General features: G+C 43.9%; 1 protein-coding gene across 3 annotated transcripts in view; it reads right to left on the bottom strand.

Annotated features, from left to right (window-relative positions):
• ints6l (integrator complex subunit 6 like) overlaps positions 1 to 20,965 on the bottom strand; it is a 177,659-nt gene that overhangs the window by 107,254 nt on the left and 49,440 nt on the right. The window contains exon 2 of one of the 3 annotated variants that reach the window (XM_068047068.1): positions 18,500 to 18,589. The exons of 1 other annotated variant lie outside the window; for it this stretch is intronic. In XM_068047068.1, coding sequence (XP_067903169.1) covers positions 18,500 to 18,589 — 90 coding nt within the window. Of the gene's footprint in view, positions 1 to 18,499; positions 18,590 to 20,965 lie in introns of those variants that run through there. One more of the 3 variants, XM_068047067.1, reaches the window with a different exon arrangement.

The following is a 20,965-nucleotide window of genomic DNA, read 5'->3' as shown; positions in this document are numbered from 1 at the left end:
CAATTCACACAGGCTTTCTCAGGTTTAAAGAAAGATGAAATTTTATTAAAACTTAAACTCTAATACGGTTCACGCCTACGGATATATGACGAGCCCATTTAATCATGCACACGCGATATCACATGCAGATAGGGACAGAAAAGAGAAGAGGAAAATATAGTAGAGAGGGGTTTGAGATAATATCTTGTTACAGTGCTTTGAGCTCACAGTAGTCCTTTTGTAAATAGTCTTGCTTTTCGTTGGGGCCCAGTAGTCGTCTTAAAACCTTGTTCACGTAGGAAACCTTTCTCTCTTTGAGTTTCACGTGTTCTCACGAGATTCAGTTCCGTGGGAAGGAGATGGAAGCAGGCAGACAGGAGAGACTGTAATTCTTGCTTCAGTTCCAGGAGAGATCTTTACTCCATCAGCACATGGCTCTGTCCGAGTCCAAATCCTTTGTTGGAAGTTATAATTCAAAAACTCCAGCCAGCTAGTCATGTGACTAAAACTGGTATGACCACTTCTTCTGTGTACTGGGGAAGCAATGACTGGGTCCCTTTTGTTCCAACACTGCTAGTTACTATACAAAAATGTCTTTCCAGTCAGGGGCTTGCAATTTTAAGTTTTAATGTTCATGTGGCGAAATAATGGGTGCCTCAGTCTTGGCAGGTGGGGGGTTTGCCTGACACTGATACATTGCTACTATAACAGCTAAGAAAATCCTTGTTGCCGCTTTCTGCTGTGAAGCCTGACTGGAGCTTTCTGCGCTGCATCTTTTATTTATATTTTTTATTTAGAGATACAGCACTGAAACAGGTTCTTCGGCCCACCAAGTCTGTGCCGACCAACAGCCACCCATTTATACAAATCCTACATTAACCCCATATTCTCTACCACATCCCCACCATTCTCCTACCACCTACCTACACTAGGGGCAATTTACAATGGCCAATTTACCTATCAACCTGCAAGTCTTTGGCTGTGGGAGGAAACGGGAGCACCCGGCGGTAATCCACACGGTCACAGGGAGAACTTGCAAACTCCACACAGACAGTACCCGGAACTGAACCCGGGTCGCTGGAGCTGTGAGGCTGCAGTGCTAACCACTGCGCCGCCCAATCTCTTGGAACTGATTGTCAACGTCGCCTGGCCCACTCCTGCTCCAATTTCCTATGATGCTATGATCCTTCAGATGCATGGGAACACCACCACCTGCAAGTTCCCCTCCAAGCCACACATCATCCTGACTTGGAACTATATCGCCGTTCCTTCACTGTTGCTGGGTAAAAATCCTGGAACTCCCTTCCTAAAAGCACCGTGGGTGTACCTACCCCACATGGACTGCAGCGGTTCAAGAAGGCAGCTCACCACCACCAAGGGCAATTAGGGATGGGCAATAAATGCAGGCAAGCCAGCGATACCCAGATCCCATGACTGAATAAAAAAAAAGTGGAACTGATTTAACAGTGCGCTACTCCCGTCTTGGTCGTAGCAATATGTTAAAACAATATAATCGCCAGGAGAAGTTTAAGCAAGCAGAAGTATATCAGGGAGTAGGGACAGTGAAGGATGAAAGGGATAGTGACATGAAGCAGATGGAGGCCTACAAGATAGACTGGAGAAGTTAGGACTGTTTTCCTTGGGAAAGAGAAGGCTGAGAGATGATTTGATAGAGGCATTCAAAATCATGAGGGATCTGGACAGAGTAGAGAGAAACTGTTTTCACTCGTGAAAGAATCGAGAACGTGAGGGCACAGATTTGAAGTATTTGCTAAGAGAAGCAAAAGTGACATGAGGAAAAACTTTTTCACGCAACGCGTGGTGAATGCGCTGCCTGAGAATGTGGTGGAGGCAGGTTCAATTGAAGCATTCAAAGGGGAATTAGACAGTTATATGAAAAAGAAGATTGTGCAGGGTTATGGGAAGAAGGCAGGGGAATGGAACTGAGGGAATTACTCTTTCAGAGAGCTAGTGTGGATACGATGGGCCGAATGGCCACCTTCTGCACTGTAACCATTCTGTGATGCCAGGATGTACAACCTTAGCCACACATGATGTGGATGTAGGGGAATCTTTTCCTATAAAACAGCATCCTTACTGCTTAAGTCCAGAAAAACAGGCCCAGGTAAAATCAGAAATGCAATACATGTTGCAAAACTTCCTAATTGAAGCTGGAGTTGTCCAGTAGTATTAGTGCCTAAACCTGACAGTTCAACTAGACTCAGCATAGACTACAGAAGAGTTAATGCAGTAACAAAGACAGACTCGAACCCAATTCCTCGCTTGGAGACTGTATTGACTGTATTGACTGAGTAGGGATACTGGCAAGTTCCTTTAACACTCTGAGCTAAAGAAATATCGGCTTTCGTCATACCAGACAGTCTTTTCCAATGCTGAGTGATGACATGCGGGCTAAAAAATGCCCCAGTAACCTTTCAGAGACGAATGAACCAAGTGGTAGCCAGTGTTCCTAACTGTGTAGTTTACCTTGATGAAGTGTTGGTATACAGTGACACTTGGAAGGATCACGTGGAACAACTAGAAGCTCTGTTTAGAAAATTTCAATAGGCTGGTTTAGTTACAAACCTTTCCAAAAGTGAATTTGCAAAGGCGAGAGTGGCATACCTCAGGCAAGACAAGGACAACTGTTGCCAAGAACAGTGAAACTACAAGCATTGGTGGAGTTTCCTACCCCTAAGACTAAATGAGAAATTGTGAGGTTTTTGGGGATGTGTGGTTTCTGCTGAAGGTTTATACCAAATTTTAGTACCAAAGTTGTTCCACCAACAGATTTACTACAGAAAAAGAAAATCAATGTTGTGTGGTCAGGAGAGTGCCAAGCATCTATTGAGAAGCTGAAAGTCATTTTGATTAATGAATCAGTGTTGGCTGCTTCAAATTTCATGAAGTCCTTCAAGGTAGCAATTGATGCTAATGACCTGGGGGTCGGTACAGTCCTGTTACAAGACGATGAATCAGGCATAGTGGGATACATTTCCAAAAAGCTATATCGACAACAGGAAAGATATTCAACTGTGGAGAAAGAAACTCTAGGCTTATTATGGCTCTTAAGAATGTTGAACTCTAGATCCGCCACGAGTACAGAGAGACACTGGTATATGCAGATCATAACCCCCTAGCCTTTGTGGAAAAATTCAAAAACCAGATGCCAGACTATTCTGATGGTGTTTACTATTGCAACCTTATCACTTAAAGATTATCCACATTGCAGGCAAAAATAATGTAATTTCAGATGCTTTATCTACAATTTTACTTTGCTTTGAATTATCTGAATGCAAAGATGGTACAAAGCAGATGCAGGAAGGATGTTGCCGATGGCGGGGGAGTCCAGGACCAGGGATCACAGTTTAAGGATAAGGGGTAAGCCATTTAGGACTGAAATGAGAAGAGATTTCTTCACCCAGAGAGCAGTGAACCTGTGGAATTCTCTACCACAGAAAGTAGTTGAGGCCAAATCATTAAATATATTCAAGAAAGAGTTAGATATAGTTCTTAGGGCTAAAGGGATCAAGGGATACGGGGAGAAAGCGGGAACAGGGTACTGAGTTTGGATGATCAGCCATGATCGTATTGAATGGCGGTGCAGGCTCGAAGGGCCAAATGGCCTACTCCTGCTCCTATTTTTCTATGTTTTCTAAAGCAGAACTGTAGTAGCTACAGACAAAGAGTGAATGAGTGTGAAAATGTGTTTTAAAATTTTTTCATCTATTTTTTCCACATTTTGTAATGAAACAGATTTAAAAATGGCGTTTCATTCCTCCAAGGGTGGAGGTGTATGCTCAAGATGCTGAATGTTTGCTAAGTTACTTAAGCTGGAAGGTTCTGACTCAATTCACACTTAAAAAAAGAACACATTTCCCAAATCTCCAGGCCCAGAAGGCTCAAACAGGTCAATCAAAGAAATGAGAATTCAACGCGACAATAAGTCGGAGTTGCCTGGGCTTCGATTGCCAAGCTCTCGGATGATATATGGCCACAGAATAGACACCTGTGTGATACAGCACTGGACGTGTACAATCAATGCACATGCAGTCAGACCAATGCCTTGGAATTCATCTTGAGATGAAGTACTTCCTAAAGAGAAATAAACTACCCTGTTACTTCACAAGAACAGAATAGAGTCTCGGTATGAATTACATCAGCACAAGAGTCTAATTAATCTGTTGTGCAACAGCCACACACACAAAAAGAAATCATTGGGGCAGCTCTGTGATTTTTATGTCCGTGATTCCTCTTCACTGAAGAATTGGTTTGAATCATCCAATCCAGTTTAGCAGCGCAAGCACTGCTGTGATTTGCAGCAGCCAAAGGAAGTGCCTGGAAATGACAGGCAATATCTGGCAGAAACCCATGTCATCGGGAGCTCTCACTTTCTTTCTGGCCTCTGTTTGTAATGGAGGAGAAATGGCACTCCAGGTGCTCTGGATGGAACTAAAGCATAGGACTGGCATCTGCTTTCAAAGCTCCTTTGTCAATTTTCTCATCGTTTCATGAGTTGTGAGCATCGCTGGCAAGGCCAGCATTTATTGCCCATCCCTATTTGCCCTTCAGGTGGTGCTGGTGAGTCGCCTTCTTGAAGCATTTGTGAAATGACAATTGTAATAGTTGATACATTTCTCACACAGGTTGGCCCAATTCCTTAAACATTAGATTATAATTTCCTAAAAAGGAAATTACACATCCTTATTTCCCTACAAAAGGACTACATTTCAAATTCTTCTTTGGGATGTCCTGAGGACATGAACACTGTATATAAACAAGCACCACCTGCAAGTTCCCCTCCAAGTCACACACCATCCTGACTTGGAACTATATCACCATTCCTTCACTGTTGCTGGGTCAAAATCCTGGAACTCCCTTCCTAAAAGCAGTGTGTGTGCACCTACCCCACCTGGACTGCAGCGGTTCAAGAAAGCAGCTCACCACCACCTTCTCAAGGGCAATTAGGGATGGGCAATAAATGCTGGCCTGGCCAGCGACACACTCATTCCATGGATGAATAAAATAAAACTCTCATTTTGAAATTTTCAAAACAACTGTTCTGATTCTTCAATATATTGAATAGTTCTGTTCACTTACATAGTTGAAGATCTTCCTTGCTCTCTCTCGCCTTACTCTCCTCCCCTAAAGGTACCAGCACATATTGGGGTACAGTTCTAAAGATGGCAGCTGCCCTACTGTACCACATACCATAGCATTGTACCATTTCTTATTTGGATACTAGTCTCCTAATTCACAAGGTTACGATCACAGTGACAGGTATGCTACCTGGCTGGAATTATTTAATCAGTTTGCAATTGGCTCCTCTCCATGAGTAGATAGACTGCAACTAGTTCGCTTGGTTAAGATGGCAATTTCATCATGGAACGTGCCTGGGATGCAGAATTCCTTGCTCCATGTAGCTCCTACTTTGACTCTTTCCTACAGGTACTGGATAATTTCCTTCCAAGCTAAGTTTGGCCATTTGAAGTCTGCATTGGAAGAGCACCAGGAAATTCATCAGTAGAAGGCTAAACATGGCCTTGGGAATCTAAATACTTGACATGGAGACCTACCAATAGTCAATGCCAATACTGTCAGTGGTGTTAAGATTGGCTTCACTTGGACCAATGCCATCGACTGCACCAGGCCCGTAACTTACTCTTTGAAGGAAAGCAATGGCTTATGAGCTTAGGTAGGCGTTGAGGTCAATGGACTGCTGCCAATGAGGAGAAGCATGGTGCTCAGTGTCTGAGTTCACTTGCATGGCCCCCAGTACTAGTATTGACTGAAATCTACAGCAGCATTAATAGAAATAAGGAAACCACCTGAATATTGATCAATCTTTTCATCACTTGACCAGTACAGACGGTCCTGGAGGCTAGATTGCCTGGATACCCATCCTGAGACACGACCTCCCATTGAATAGCTCTCGACTGATGTAGCCGCAGAGTAACTCCTGGCTTGTTCTCGACTCCATCACTGTCCTGAGGATAGCAGTGAGTCTGACTGCAGAAGGACAAATTGAGTTGCGACATTGCTTTCCAATAATTTTCAGTCTAACTACACCACTACCATCAAGTTTAGTACAGACTCAACTGGCACTAAACCAAGAATACAATGGATCTTAATAGTAGAAAATCCCTGGTTTTCTGAATCAATATTAAGATCAAAAGCATTTGTTGACCTAGCATCAGGAACTACTTCCAAGTCACACCCACTTCCATTTTTTGGACGCAATATTGAACCGTCTGCCCTCTCAGGTGGATGTTAAAGATCCCATGACACTTAGCTGGCAAAGAGAATGGTCTCCTGACTAATATTTATCCTTCAACCAACATTACTGAAGCAGATTATCTGGGCATTTATTTCATTGGTGTTTGTGGGATCTTGCTGTGCACAAATTTGCTGCTGTGGTTCCTATATTACAGAAATGACTACACTTCAAACATACCTAATTGGCTGTGAAATGCTATGGGATGTTGTGAAATATGCAATAGAAACGCAAATTCTTTTTCTCTTATTGAAAACAGCATAAATATGAGTAAGATCATTAAAAATGACAATTTTATAGCCACATGCTATGCACGTTTTAAGGTGCAATACAATATTAAGAGATCACATCCAGAACTGACAACCTGCCCAAAAACAACTACTGAACAAACTGCAACAATCCCACAATCTAAGCTGCAACAAAGATGCTTTATATCTTATGCAGGTGCACAGGTAAATGCCTGTAGCTTCACTGAGGAAACAAAGTATGGAGGATGAGGCTAGTGCATTGATAGGGATGTGTGGACTAGAGGACTGAAATCACCCTATGAAATGTGAACATTTAAAATAGAACAGTGCCCTAAATTTAAACCGCATTTTTGCCATGTTTCTGGCTTTAAATCAGTGAACGGGCAATTTTGTGGGAGGATTCCAGGGAGCTGTTTCAACTGAGTTTCCATCCTATAATGGGTGTTCTGTAGTTCCCAGCCCATTGTGAGCACTTGCCGATGCTGCTTAGGGCTGATTAGTCCATATTAAAATCAACAGCAATGGCACTAGAACCTCCAAATCTCGTGACTTGCGGTCCTTGCACCGAGTCAATTGCCAGCATCCACTAATACTGATGCTTGAAGCCTTTAAAACTGAAGAAACATTCAAGAGAGATTACTGGAGATACAGAAAAATCTCAAAAGTGTTTTTATTTGCCTTGCATTGAGTTGGACCTGCCCCCAACAGCCAATGAAGCAAACATTTGCTCTTCCCCACTAAGAGATTCTGAGTATCAAGTTTTAGGTTTCCCAAAAACATCCCATTGTTTGTAATTACAATGGAGGAGTAGTAGTGCAGAATGAAGTGAAGGAGAGAGAGATGGCATTTAAGGAGACACTGTCCGCAAGATATTCTCTCTCCCCACCCACAAACAACTGGCAAGCCATGCAGAACCTATGAAACAAGTACCTCTGTGAGAGAAGGGTACATCACCAGAGGCAATAGAGGACTGTGATCTGTGACCACAATCATTGGCCCTGACAACTCTGCCCATGGCTGTGAAAACGATGTCCACAGTCAACTGGCTCATTTCAAGCAGCCACAGGAGATCATTGCAGTTATCACCCAGGGTGGTGTCCAAGCATGGATTCATCAGCTAACCGGCACCGATCGTGGAGGCAGCTGGGAAATTTAGCATGACAGCAGCATGATTTGGGGCAACATGATAAAACTGGATGGCCATTTGCCCATGAGCTCTTATTATCCACCCCCTCAACTTTCCCAATAGAAAGGCATACAACTCACAACGTCAGGACTGTGTGTGACAGGTACAAAGAACATTTTATTTCAATGCAAGATTTTCTGGAAGTTATCATGATGCCTTCATCCTCAACGAGTCAAGTGCATAGATGGCTTTTGGATGGTAACAGATAAGGCATCATCCCTTTATGAATTGTTGGAACAGCAGTTGAGGATTACTACAACAAAACATATTCCACTATGGAGTAATCAATGAGAGAACCATTGTGGCCTTCCTTTTGTTGCCTTGATAGATCAGAAGGAGCCTTGCAATATATTCCAAATCAAGTGTCCCACATTGTTTTTTGCTTGCTGTGCCCTGCACAATTTTGCCATCCAAAATTGTTTACAGTAGTGTCGTGGTTATGTTACTGAACTACTAATCCAGAGGTTGGACTGATAATCCAAGGCAGTTTGAGAATTTGAATTGTTTTTAAAATCTGGAAATAAAATGGTGGTTTCAGTAAGAGACCGTGAAGCTGCAAGATAGTCATAAAATCTCAACTTGTTCACTAATGTCCTTTATGGAAGAAAACCTGCCATTCTTACCTGGTCTGAGCCTATGTGACTTCAGTCCAATGCCAATATGGCCGGCTTTTAACTTCCCTCAGAAAGGCAACTAGGGACGGGAATAAATGCAGGCCTTGCCAGTGACCCCCACAATCAGATCCCTGGAGAAAGGGCCCTAGCTACTTTGGAGGCAGAGCAGCACGAATGAGTCCATTAGGACAGTCACTCAGCACACCTCCGTGATTGCTGCAAGTGGCATCAGGAGTCAATTTATCAATGAAGTGTGCTCACCTGTTCAATCGTCAGAAAATTGTAATTTCCTTCAGTTAAACAATGGGAAGAATGAAGACATTGGGCTGCAATTCACATTGCCGCCACCTTTACCCCTTCACAGCATCCCCTACACCGATGAAATTACTCTGATGCTGCTCCCCTACACCCAGCACTGAAAAACTTACCTGCTCCCCCCTCCCCACCACTGTTCGGCCGCAGATCCCCGGATAGCCATGAGGCCTCACCGCTGCCAGCAATATCGGGCCGGGCCTTCCAGGCGTCGAGGCCCGTAGGTGGCCTCTGCCGAAGGGATTTTCCATGCCCCCAACCCCCAACACGACCCCCAACATTGGGGGGCCTGTAAAATTCAGCCCATTGTCTTTGGTCCCTGACACGACTACGTTTACTGGCCACCGACTCCATCCCTCTCCTTGGTCTGTCTGAGGCAGAACCACACTGTTATCATTTATCGCGAGGGGAATTGAATACAAAAGTAGGGAGGTTATGCTTCAGCTATACAGGGCATTGGTGAGACCACATCTGGAGTACTGTGTACAGTAATGGTATTTAAAGAAGGATGTAAATGCGTTGGAGGCAGTACAGAGAAGGTTTACTAGACTAATACCTGGAATGGGTGGGCTGTCTTATGAGGAAAGGTTGGACAGGCTAGGCTTGTATCCACTGGAATTTAGAAGAGTAAGAGGCAACTTGATTGAAACATATAAGATCCTGAGGGGACTTGACAGGGTGGATGTGGAAAGGATGTTTCCACTTGTGGGAGAATCTAGAACTAGGGATTACTGTTTAAAAATAAGGGGTCACCCATTTAGAACAGAGATGAGGAGACATTTTTTCTCTCAGAGGGTCGTGAGTCTTTGGAATTCTCTTCCTCAAAAGGTGGTGGAAGCAGAGTCTTTGAATATGTTTAAGGCAGAGGTAGATAGATTCTTGATAAGCAAAGGGGTGAAACGTTAAGGGGTGGTAATGTGGAGTAATCAGTTCAGCCATGAACATATTGAATGGCGGAGATGGCTCGAGGGGCCAAGTGGCCTATTCCTGCTCCTAATTTGCATGTTTGTATGTTCACAGCCTCGCTATCATATTTGACCCTGAACTGAGCTTCTGAATCGAAATCCTGTCCATCACAAAGACCACCCATTTCCATCTCTGTTTCATCCATCTCCGTCCCTGCTTCAGTACATCTCCGAGCATCGATACCTTGGACTCTCCATTCAGTGCATCTCTGCGCATTGAGCAGCGGCGACAGGGAGAGCGAGGTGGCAGCTGGGTAAGTAAGTCCTATATATTTGGGCAGCGGCTGAACCCGAGACACTACACCTGTAGTGTCTCCCACCCGCCCTCCTCCTCTAACCAAAAAAAAAGGACTCGGTGGTGTGCAGATAAGGTAAGGCTTTTTCTATTTTTTTTTTCGTGTGATTGGTAAAAACTTTTCGTTCCTTTTTCGTTTATTTAAGTTAAGACTAACTTAAGCTTAAGATTGAAAATGGCAGGAGATCTCAGACCCGTGTTATGCTCCTCTTGCTCAATGTGGGAGCTCAGGGACACGGCTGATGTCCCTGACTCCTTCACGCGCTGGAAATGTGTCCAGCTGCAGCTCTTGTTAGACCGCATGACGGCTCTGGAGCTGCGGATGGACTCACTTTGGAGCATCCGCGATGCTGAGGAGGTCGTGGATAGCACGTTTAGCGAATTGGTCACACCGCAGATTAGGATTGCTGAGGGTGAAAGGGAATGGGCGACCAAAAGGCAGAGAAAGAGCAGGAAGGCAGCGCAGGTGTCCCCTGCGGTCATCTCCCTCCAAAACAGGTATACCGTTTTGGATACTGTTGAGGGAGATGGCTCACCAGGGGAAGGCAGCAGTAGCCAGGTTCATGGCACCATGGCTGGCTCTACTGTTCGGAAGGGCGGGAAAAAGAGTGGAAGGGCTATAGTCATCGGGGATTCGATTGTAAGGGGAGTAGATAGGCGGTTCTGTGGTCGAAAACGAGACTCCCAAATGGTATGTTGCCTCCCAGGTGCACGGGTCAGGGATGTCTCAGATCGGCTGCAGAACATTCTGAAAGGGGAGGGTGAACAGCCAGTTGTCGTTGTGCACATAGGCACCAATGATATAGGTAATAAACGGGATGAGGTCCTACAAGCAGAATTTAGGGAGTTAGGAGTCAAGTTAAAAAGTAGGACCTCAGAGGTAGTAACCTCAGGATTGCTACCAGTGCCACGTGATAGTCAGAGTAGAAATGAAAGAATAGTCAGGATGAATGCGTGGCTTGAGAGATGGTGCAGGACGGAGGGGTTCAGATTTTTGGAACATTGGGACCGGTTCTGGGGGAGGTGGGACTATTACAAATTGGATGGTCTACACCTGGGTCGGACTGGAACCAATGTCCTTGGGGGTGCTTTTGCTAACGCTGTTGGGGAGCGTTTAAGCTAATGCGGCAGGGGGATGGGAACCAAATGAGGTCAGTGGATAGTAAGGATGTAGTAACTAAAGCCTGTAAGGAACTAGATAATGAAGTCAGCGTGACTAAGGGAAAGAGTAGACAGGGAGCAGATGATGAAAGCAAAGGGACTGGTGGTCTGAGGTGCATTTGTTTTAATGCAAGAAGTGTAGTAGGTAAGGCAGATGAACTTAGGGCCTGGATTAGTACCTGGGGGTATGATGTTATTGCTATTACTGAGACTTGGTTGAGGGAAGGGCATGATTGGCAACTAAATATCCCAGGATATCGATGCTTCAGGCGGGATAGAGAGGGAGGTAAAAGGGGTGGAGGAGTTGCAGTACTGGTCAAAGAGGATATCACAGCTGTGCTGAAGGAGGGCACGATGGAGGACTCGAGCAGTGAGGCAATATGGACAGAACTCAGAAATAGGAAGGGTGCGGTAACAATGTTGGGGCTGTACTACAGGCCTCCCAACAGCGAGCGTGAGATAGAGGTACAAATATGTAAACAGATTATGGAAAGATGTAGGAGCAACAGGGTGGTGGTGATAGGAGATTTTAATTTTCCCAACATTGACTGGAATTCACTTAGTGTTAGAGGTCTAGATGGAGCAGAATTTGTAAGGAGCATCCAGGAGGGTTTTCTAGAGCAGTATGTAAATAGTCCAACTCGGGAAGGGGCCATACTGGACCTGGTGTTGGGGAATGAGCCCGGCCAGGTGGTTGAAGTTTCAGTAGGGGACTACTTTGGGAATAGTGATCACAATTCCGTAAGTTTTAGAATACTCATGGACAAAGACGAGAGTGGTCCTAAAGGAAGAGTGCTAAATTGGGGGAAGGCCAACTATACCAAAATTCGGCAGGAGCTGGGGAATGTAGATTGGGAGCAGCTGTTTGAAGGGAAATCCACATTTGATATGTGGGAGGCTTTTAAAGAGAGGTTGATTAGCGTGCAGGAGAGACATGTTCCTGTGAAAATGAGGGATAGAAATGGCAAGATGAGGGAACCATGGATGACAGGTGAAATTGTGAGACTAGCTAAGAGGAAAAAGGAAGCATACATAAGGTCTAGGAGGCTGAAGAAAGACGAAGCTTTGAAAGAATATCGGGAATGTAGGACCAATCTTAAACGAGGAATTAAGAGGGCTAAAAGGGGTCATGAAATATCGTTAGTAAACAGGGTTAAGGAAAATCCCAAAGCCTTTTATTCATATATAAGGAGCAAGAGGGTAACTAGAGAAAGGATTGGCCCACTCAAGGACAAAGGAGGAAAGTTATGCGTGGAGTCAGAGAAAATGGGTGAGATTCTAAACGAGTACTTTGCATCGGTATTCACCGAGGAGAGGGACATGACGGATGTTGAGGTTAGGGACAGATGTTTGATTACTCTCGGTCAAGTCGGCATGAGGAGGGAGGAAGTGTTGGGTATTCTAAAAGGCATGAAGGTGGACAGGTCCCCAGGTCCGGATGGGATCTATCCCAGGTTACTGAGGGACGTGAGAGAGGAAATAGCTGGGGCCTTAACAGATATCTTTGCAGCATCCTTAAACACGGGTGAGGTCCCAGAGGACTGGAGAATTGCTAATGTTGTCCCCTTGTTTAAGAAGGGTAGCAGGGATAATCCAGGTAATTATAGACCGGTGAGCCTGACATCAGTGGTAGGGAAGCTGCTGGAGAAGATACTGAGGGAGAGGATCTATTCCCATTTGGAAGAAAATGGGCTTATCAGTGATAGGCAACATGGTTTTGTGCAGGGAAGGTCATGTCTTACCAACTTAATAGAATTCTTTGAGGAAGTGACAAAGTTGATTGATGAGGGAAGGGCTGTAGATGTCATATACATGGACTTCAGTAAGGCGTTCGATAAGGTTCCCCATGGTAGGCTGATGGAGAAAGTGAAGGCGCATGGGATCCAAGGTGTACTAGCTAGATGGATAAAGAACTGGCTGGGCAACAGGAGACAGAGAGTAGCAGTGGAAGGGAGTTTCTCAAAATGGAGACGTGTAACCAGTGGTGTTCCACAGGGATCCGTGCTGGGACCACTGTTGTTTGTGATATACATAAATGATTTGGAGGAAAGTATAGGTGGTCTGATTAGCAAGTTTGCAGACGACACTAAGATTGGTGGAGTAGCAGATAGTGAAGGGGACTGTCAGAGAATACAGCAGAATATAGATAGATTGGAGAGTTGGGCAGAGAAATAGCAGATGGAGTTCAATCAGGGCAAATGCGAGGTGATGCATTTTGGAAGATCCAATTCAAGAGTGAACTATACAGTAAATGGAAAAGTCCTGGGGAAAATTGATGTACAGAGAGATTTGGGCGTTCAGGTCCATTGTTCCCTGAAGGTGGCAATGCAGGTCAATAGAGTGGTCAAGAAGGCATACGGCATGCTTTCCTTCATCGGACGGGGTATTGAGTACAAGAGTTGGCAGGTCATGTTACAGTTGTATAAGACTTTGATTCGGCCACATTTGGAATACTGCGTGCAGTTCTGGTCGCCACATTACCAAAAGGATGTAGATGCTTTGGAGAGGATGCAGAGGAGGTTCACCAGGATGTTGCCTGGTATGGAGGGCGCTAGCTATGAAGAGAGGTTGAGCAGATTAGGATTATTTTCATTAGAAAGACGGAGGTTGAGGGGGGACCTGATTGAGGTGTACAAAATCATGAGGGGTATAGACAGGGTGGATAGCAAGAAGCTTTTTCCCAGAGTGGGGGATTCAATTACTAGGGGTCACGAGTTCAAAGTGAGAGGGGAAAAGTTTAGGGGGGATATGCGTGGAAAGTTCTTTACGCAGAGGGTGGTGGGTGCCTGGAACGCGTTGCCAGCGGAGGTGGTAGATGCGAACACGATAGCGTCTTTTAAGATGTATCTAGACAGATACATGAATGGGCAGGAAGCAAAGAGATACAGACCCTTAGAAAATAGGCGACATGTTTAGGTAGAGGATCTGGATCGGCGCAGGCTTGGAGGGCCGAAGGGCCTGTTCCTGTGCTGTAATTTTCTTTGTTTGTTCTTTGAAACCCTCCACTCACTACATTCCCAGCATCGATCCCTGGGACTCTCCACTCAGTACATCCCCAGTATTGATCCCTGGGACACTCCATTCAGTACATCCCCAGTATTGATCCCTGGGACACTCCACTCAGTACATCTCCCAGCATTGAACCATGGAACACATCTGTCATTCATTGGATGTTTCAGACTCAAATGTCCTCCTACCAATTTAGTATCTTCTGTAACTTACTGTAAGATACATCACATTTCTAAACCTAGATGTTTGTACATCTCTCCAGCACCAACCCCTGGGGAACTCCATTCAGTACAGCTCCCAGCTTAACATCACTCCTCTAACCAGTGACCATGGCATCCTCTCTTTCAACCAATTCCTTATCTACTTCGGTGTTACCCAGATTCTGTAAGAAAGACTGGTACACAACTTTAACAAAGGCTTTCTGGAAGTCTAGATTTAAACAAATCATTTATGTCCAAACATCTGGCTGTTAGGATACCACATTCACCAAAACTCAAAGGTCCTGCCAGGAGTTACATCAGAAGAGGATGACATAGCTGGCAGAGTCTCACAAACTGCAGGATCTCGGTCTCACACTTGTATCTCTTCTGTCGTGGCAGGGGGACCCAGCGCCTGTAGTTGACCTTCCAGAGACCCTTCTCTGAATTACACCATTCTAGCAGCACAAAAGATTTGTGATGCTGCAGGCACAGCTGAGATATGCAATCCTTGCAACACCACACTGCACAACCAGAGCAAGCTGGAAGCTATATACCTGCTCTGAGTTGGTGCAAAACATGAGTGCAATGCCACAGTCTGGATAAGCCAACATGAAAAATGGCAAGACTACGTTGCACAATACAATAAAAGTTGCCTGGCTCAGTTGGCTGAGCAGTTGGTTATCTTATCAATCTGTCAGCAATCGGGAGATAACTGGGTAAATTCAACACTGGCTCCGTGAGCATAATTAACCACATATCTCCCAGTGCCTGAAAGAGAGTAAATACTACTTATGAGCTGTTCCCAGACATTGCTGCTCAGCTCCCTGAAGAAAAGGATCCTCAAAATATCGGAGTTCCACAGGGACCAAAACAACCTATCATAAAATTAATATCTTCAAATGGTCAGAGTTTGAACTGTTGTGCTCATCGAGAAGAATATTGCTGCTAGGAAATGGAACATTTTCCCATTTAAGACACAAATGGTCTGAAGATTACGTGATAGCAGTGACAACCTTATGTTCAAGTAAAGGATTTTTAGACACAAGCAAGAAGATAGGAGGAGGCCATGCAACCCCATGAGCCTGTTCATTCAATCTTAATTCGGCTCAACTCATATCCCTGGATACCCATAACTAACAAAAATCTGTTGATCACAAATCAACTGAATCCACAGCCTTTTGAGGGAGAGAATTCCAGATTTTCACTATTATTTGTATGAAAAATGCACCAATGATTTCCGGAGAATATGTTTCAGGCAGGAACCCAGAGCTGATCAGAAAACACTGGCACTTATTTGAGGTCAAAGAAAATTCAAATGTTCCATTATTAAAATGATGCACCACTTCCTCTATAACGTGGGGAGAATTTGTTCATCATTATGCACATCTTTGAAAGGAACTCAAGTGTTTCATAGGAAGAAGTTTACAGAGATCTGCTGCTTTAAGTATTTTTAAATAATTAAGGGGACAAATTTGTTCATTAATAACTGAACCATGTGTCTATCTAAAGACACATACCTTTCCAATGCTGAAGGAACAAGATTTAAAAAATAATTTAAGTTGACAATGTGACAGATGACAAATTATAAAACTAATACTTCTACTATTTGCAAATGGTGAACTTTACAAAAATGAAAAATCCTCAAAAAAGATGGACTGCCACAAACCAACTCTCAACAGCTTGGCAAATTTATCCAGTGAGCACCAGACCAAGAGGTCCCAGTACCAAACTTGGTCCGTGCTGAGTTATCGACTCTCAGTCAGGGTGCCAGCACAGGCTCCGCATTTGGTTTGAGAAACACAAGTCAGCCAACTTTTCCATTCCTGGTTGTTATCCACAATCACACTGTTGAAAATATATGCAGCAAAAGCTTTGTTCTCCGGCACGTGCCAGACCTGAGAGGTGCTGAATAATCAAAAGTTCCAAGTTGTACGCGGAAATCCGGAGCAAAACGCGTCTGACTGCAGGGACGAAGAATTCCATTATAGTGAATGGGGAACATGTCACCGAGGCAAGGTAGCATTTCCACCCACAGATAGCAATCTTAATTCCCACAGTTTTTTGATGGTCCAACCAGATAAGTTGAGAAGTCTCCCCGTGTCTGACTGGGGTGGTTCTGGTACCGTTGGATAACCCCTGAGCCCTGCTACCACCAAGGAGGGCAGCCTCAGCCTTGCGGATTCAAGAGACAGAAAGTAGTTTGCGTCTTTCCTGTTGTCACTCGGCTGGGCAGAGGTACAGCCACGGGGCACTGGTACTGCCCGCCGCGCCTCACTGAGCCCTATCACCTGCCGTTGTCTGCATGGAGATCGGACCTTCCATCTCAAAGTTATTGCTGGAGGACCGAAGAGTACCCAGGGCTTGGTATTGGGAAAGGGTACTTTTAATTTTCCCTTAATTCTTCGGGGTCAGTGCACCAATATACCTGTAGTACGCCCTTTCCAACGAGCATCACTAACTAATGCTGAGAACAACAGACTGCACTCAGGAAAACTCGACCCTGGGGCGCTTTGGAAGATTTTGGAAATTCCGGCGAACAGAGCTTGCCAGTTGGTAAAGTGCCGGATAACAAAGCTTTTACTGTAAATGCAGATGTTAGGTGAGGGCCTGCCTGTGAACTTCCTCTGCTCCTATCCATGGCCCCCATCTATCTATCTAAGGCCTCTCATCCATCCACCTAGATTGATTAGACTGATTCCTGGGCTGAGAGGGTTGTTCCATAAGAAGAGATTGAGTGGAATGTCCTAGACTCTCTGGAGTTTAAAAGAATGAGAGGAGATCACATTGAAACATATAAAATTCTGAGAGGGCTTGACAAGATAGACGCTGAAAGGCTGTTTTCCCTGGCTGGGGAGTTTAGAACTCAGGGTCTCAGGATAATCATAGAATCGTTACAATGCAGAAGGAGGCCATTTGGCCCATCATGTCTCTGAAAAAGCAATTCCCTCAGTTCTATTCTCCTTCTCCCCATAACCCTTCACATTCTTCCTTTTCATATAACTGTCTAATTCCCTTTTGAATGCTTCAATTGAACCTGCCTCCATCACATTCTCAGGCAGCACATTCGAGACCTTAACCACTCGCTGCATGAAAAAGTTTTTCCTCATGTCACTTTTGCTTTTCTTAGCAAATATTTTAAATCTGTGCCCTCTTGTTCTCAATTCTTTCACAAGTGAGAACAGTTTCTCTCTATCTACTCTGTCCAGGCCCCTCATGATTTTGAATACTTCTATTAAATCACCTCTCAGCCTTCTCTTCTCCAAGGAAAACAGTCCTAACTTCTCCAATCTACCTTCATAACTGAAATTCCTCATCCCTGGAACCATTCTCGTGAATCTTTTCTGTACTCTCTCCAATGCCCGCACGTCTTTCCTAAAGTGTGGCGCTCAAACTAGATGTAATACTCCAGCTGAGGCCAAACTAGTGTCTTATACAAGTTCAACATAACTTCCTTTCTCTTGTACTCTGCCCCTATTAATAAAGCCCAGTATACTGTATGCTTTATTAACCACTCTCTCAACCTGTCCTGCCACCTTCAATGGCTTATGCACATATACACCATGTCCCTCTGCTCCTGCACCCCCTTTGGAATTGTACCCTTTATAAGGAGTTATTCTTTTCGGACTGATATGACGAGGAATTTCTTCACGCAGAGGATTATGAATCCTTGGAATTCTTTATCCCAGAGGGCTGTGGATGCTCAGTCATTGAGAATATTCAAGGCTGAGATCCATAGATTTTTAGACACTAAAGGAATCGAGGGACTTGGGGATGAGGTGGGAAAGCGGAGTTGAGCTAAAGGATCAGCCATGATCTTAATGAATGGCAAAGCAGACTGAAGGGGCCATATGGCCTATTCCTGCTCCTATTTCTTAGATTCTAATCTATCTACGGCCCCTCATCCATCTGTTTATCTGTGCCTCTCCCCCATCCATTCACCTATATATGGTTAAATAGTCAGCAAATGCTCACTGGTCATACTCACATATGAATGATTATCACTTGGGCTAGGTACCAGAGGGAAACTGCACCCAGCAAGGAATTTAGGAGAGAAAGGAAGGGGGCAGAAAATCATTAGGAGGGGGCAAAAAAACAAAAAGCTACGAAATCAATGCTGAACTGCTTAATTTACTTAACAGCAGTGCAGTGTCGAAAATTCTAAACTAGAAAACAATGCACTCAAATTGCAGAAAGTTAAAGTTATAATCTCTTATACAATCGATTTACAAAGTGCTACAAGGGTCTATATGTCTTACCTCCTCTTGCACCCCACCATTATTTGTCATTTTGCTTCCATCAGAGATGGTGATTATAACAGATGGCTCAAGAAAAAAGGGATTCCTCCCCTGCAGAAAAACAAACATATAGAGCATGCAGCAAATGAATTTCAGAGAAGTCTGCACATGTCAAACTGTACAGCAGGTTAATTCACAGTTCCACATTGGTTCTCAGCAAGTTCAGTTGTAAAGGGAGCAAAGTCACTAGTCAAAGAAAGTCACTGACAAACATAAATCAAAAATTTAAAGGAAACATATCTACATTTCATGAAATAAAAATAGACAATGCTGGAAATGAAAGATGAAAGGTCACAGAGCTGAAACGTTAACTCTGCTTCTCTCCCCACAGATGCTGCCAGACCTGCTGAGTATTTTCAGCACTTTCTATTTTTATTTCAGATTTCCAGCATCCGCTGTAATTTACTTTTATTCTACATTTCATGACTTTGTTTAAGTGAAGCTTTTACTCATCATTACTTTTCCTAAAGAAAGAAAATTCATTTCTATAGCACCTTTCATGATCTCAGGACATTCCAAAATGCTTTACAGCCGATTAAGTACATCTGAAGTGTAGTCACTGTCGTAATGTAGGAAAGTCGGCAGCCAATTGGTGCACAGCAAGATTCAACAAACAGCAATGAGTGACCCCATATCTGATTTAATGATGCTACATATGAACATACGAATTAGGAGCAGGAGTAGGCCACTCGAGCCTGCTCCGCCATTCAGTTAGATCGTGGTTGAACTGATTACTCCACATTCCCATCTATCCCTGATAACCTTTCACCCCCTTGCTTACCAAGAATCTATCTACCTCTGCCTTAAAAATATTCAAAGAATCTGTTTCCACCGCCTTTTGAGGAAGAGAATTCCAAAGACTCACAACCCTCTTAGAGAAAACATTTCTCCTCATCTCTGTCTTAAATGGGTCACCCCTTATTTTTAAACAGTGACCCCTAGTTCTAGATTCTCCCACAAGGGGAAACATCCTTTCCACATTCACCCTGTCAAGACCCCTCAGGATCTTATATGTTTCAATCGAGTCGCCTCTTATTCTTCTAAACTCCAGCGGATACAAGCCTAGCCTGTCCAATCTTTCCTCATAAGACAACCCACCCACTCCAGGTATTAGTTTAGTAAACCTTCTCTGTACTGCTTCCAATGCATTTACATCCTTCCTTAAATAAGGAGACCAGTACTCCAAATGTGGTCTTACCAATGCCATCAATAACTGAAGCATAACCTCCCTACTTTTGTATTCAATTCCCCTTGCAATAAACAATAATATTCTATTAGCTTTCCTAATTACTTGCTGTACCTGCATACTAACCTTTTGCGATTCATGCACTAGGACACCCAGAGCTCTACAATCTCTCATTTAGATAATTTGTTTCCTTTTTATTCTCCCTGCCAAAATGGACCATTTCACATTTTCCCACATTATACTACATTTGCCAGGTCTTTGCCCACTTACTTAACCTATCTATATCCCTTTGTAGCCTCCTTATGTCCTCGTCACAGCTTACTTTCCTACCTATCTTTGTGTCATCAGCAAATTTAGCAGCCATACCTTCCGTCTCTTCAACCAAGTCATTTATATAAATTGTAAAATCTTGAGGCCCCAGCACTGATCCCTGTGGCACACCACTCGTTAGATCTTGCCAACCAGAAAATGACTCATTTATACCTACTCGCTGTTTCCTGTTAGCTAGTCAATCTTCTATCCATGCCAATATGTTGCCCCCTACACCATGAGCTTTTACTTTCCACAATAACCTTTGATGTGGCACCTTATCAAATGCCTTCTGGAAATCTAAGTACAGTACATCCACCGGTTCCCCTTTATCCACAGCATGTTACTTCTTCAAAGAACTCCAATAAATTAGTTAAACATGATTCCCCTTTCACAAAACCATGCTGACTCTGCCTGATTACCTTAAACTTTTCTAAGTGTCCTGCTACAACTTCTTCAATAATAGCTAACATCTTCCCTGTGAGAGATAAGCTAACTGGCCTGCAGTTTCCTGCTTTCTGTCTCCCTCCCTTTTTGAATGAAGGAGTTACATTCGTTGTTTTCCAATCTAATGGAACCTTCCCTGAATCTAGGGAATTTTGGAAAATTTAAACCAACGCATCAACTATCTCACTAGCCACTTCTTTTAGGACCCTTGGATGAAGGCCATCAGAATCCGGGGACTTGTCAGCCCGCAGCTCCAACAATTTTCTCAATACCACTTCCCTAGTGAATGTACTTTTCTTGAGTTCCTCCCTCCCTTCCATTTCCTGACTTACAGCTATTTTTGGGATGTTATTTGTATCCTCTATAATGAAGACCAATGCAAAATACCTGTTCAATTCATCTGCCATTTCCTTATTATCCATCATTAATTCCCCAGACTCGCTTTCTATAGGACCAACACTCACCTTGTTAATTCGTTTCTTTTT

The sequence above is a fragment of the Heterodontus francisci genome, chromosome 15 (genome assembly GCF_036365525.1).
Source record: "Heterodontus francisci isolate sHetFra1 chromosome 15, sHetFra1.hap1, whole genome shotgun sequence".
NCBI lineage: Eukaryota > Metazoa > Chordata > Chondrichthyes > Heterodontiformes > Heterodontidae > Heterodontus > Heterodontus francisci.
The sequence above is the reverse complement of the archived record's forward strand: the minus strand, read 5'-3'. Positions and strand labels throughout refer to the sequence as shown.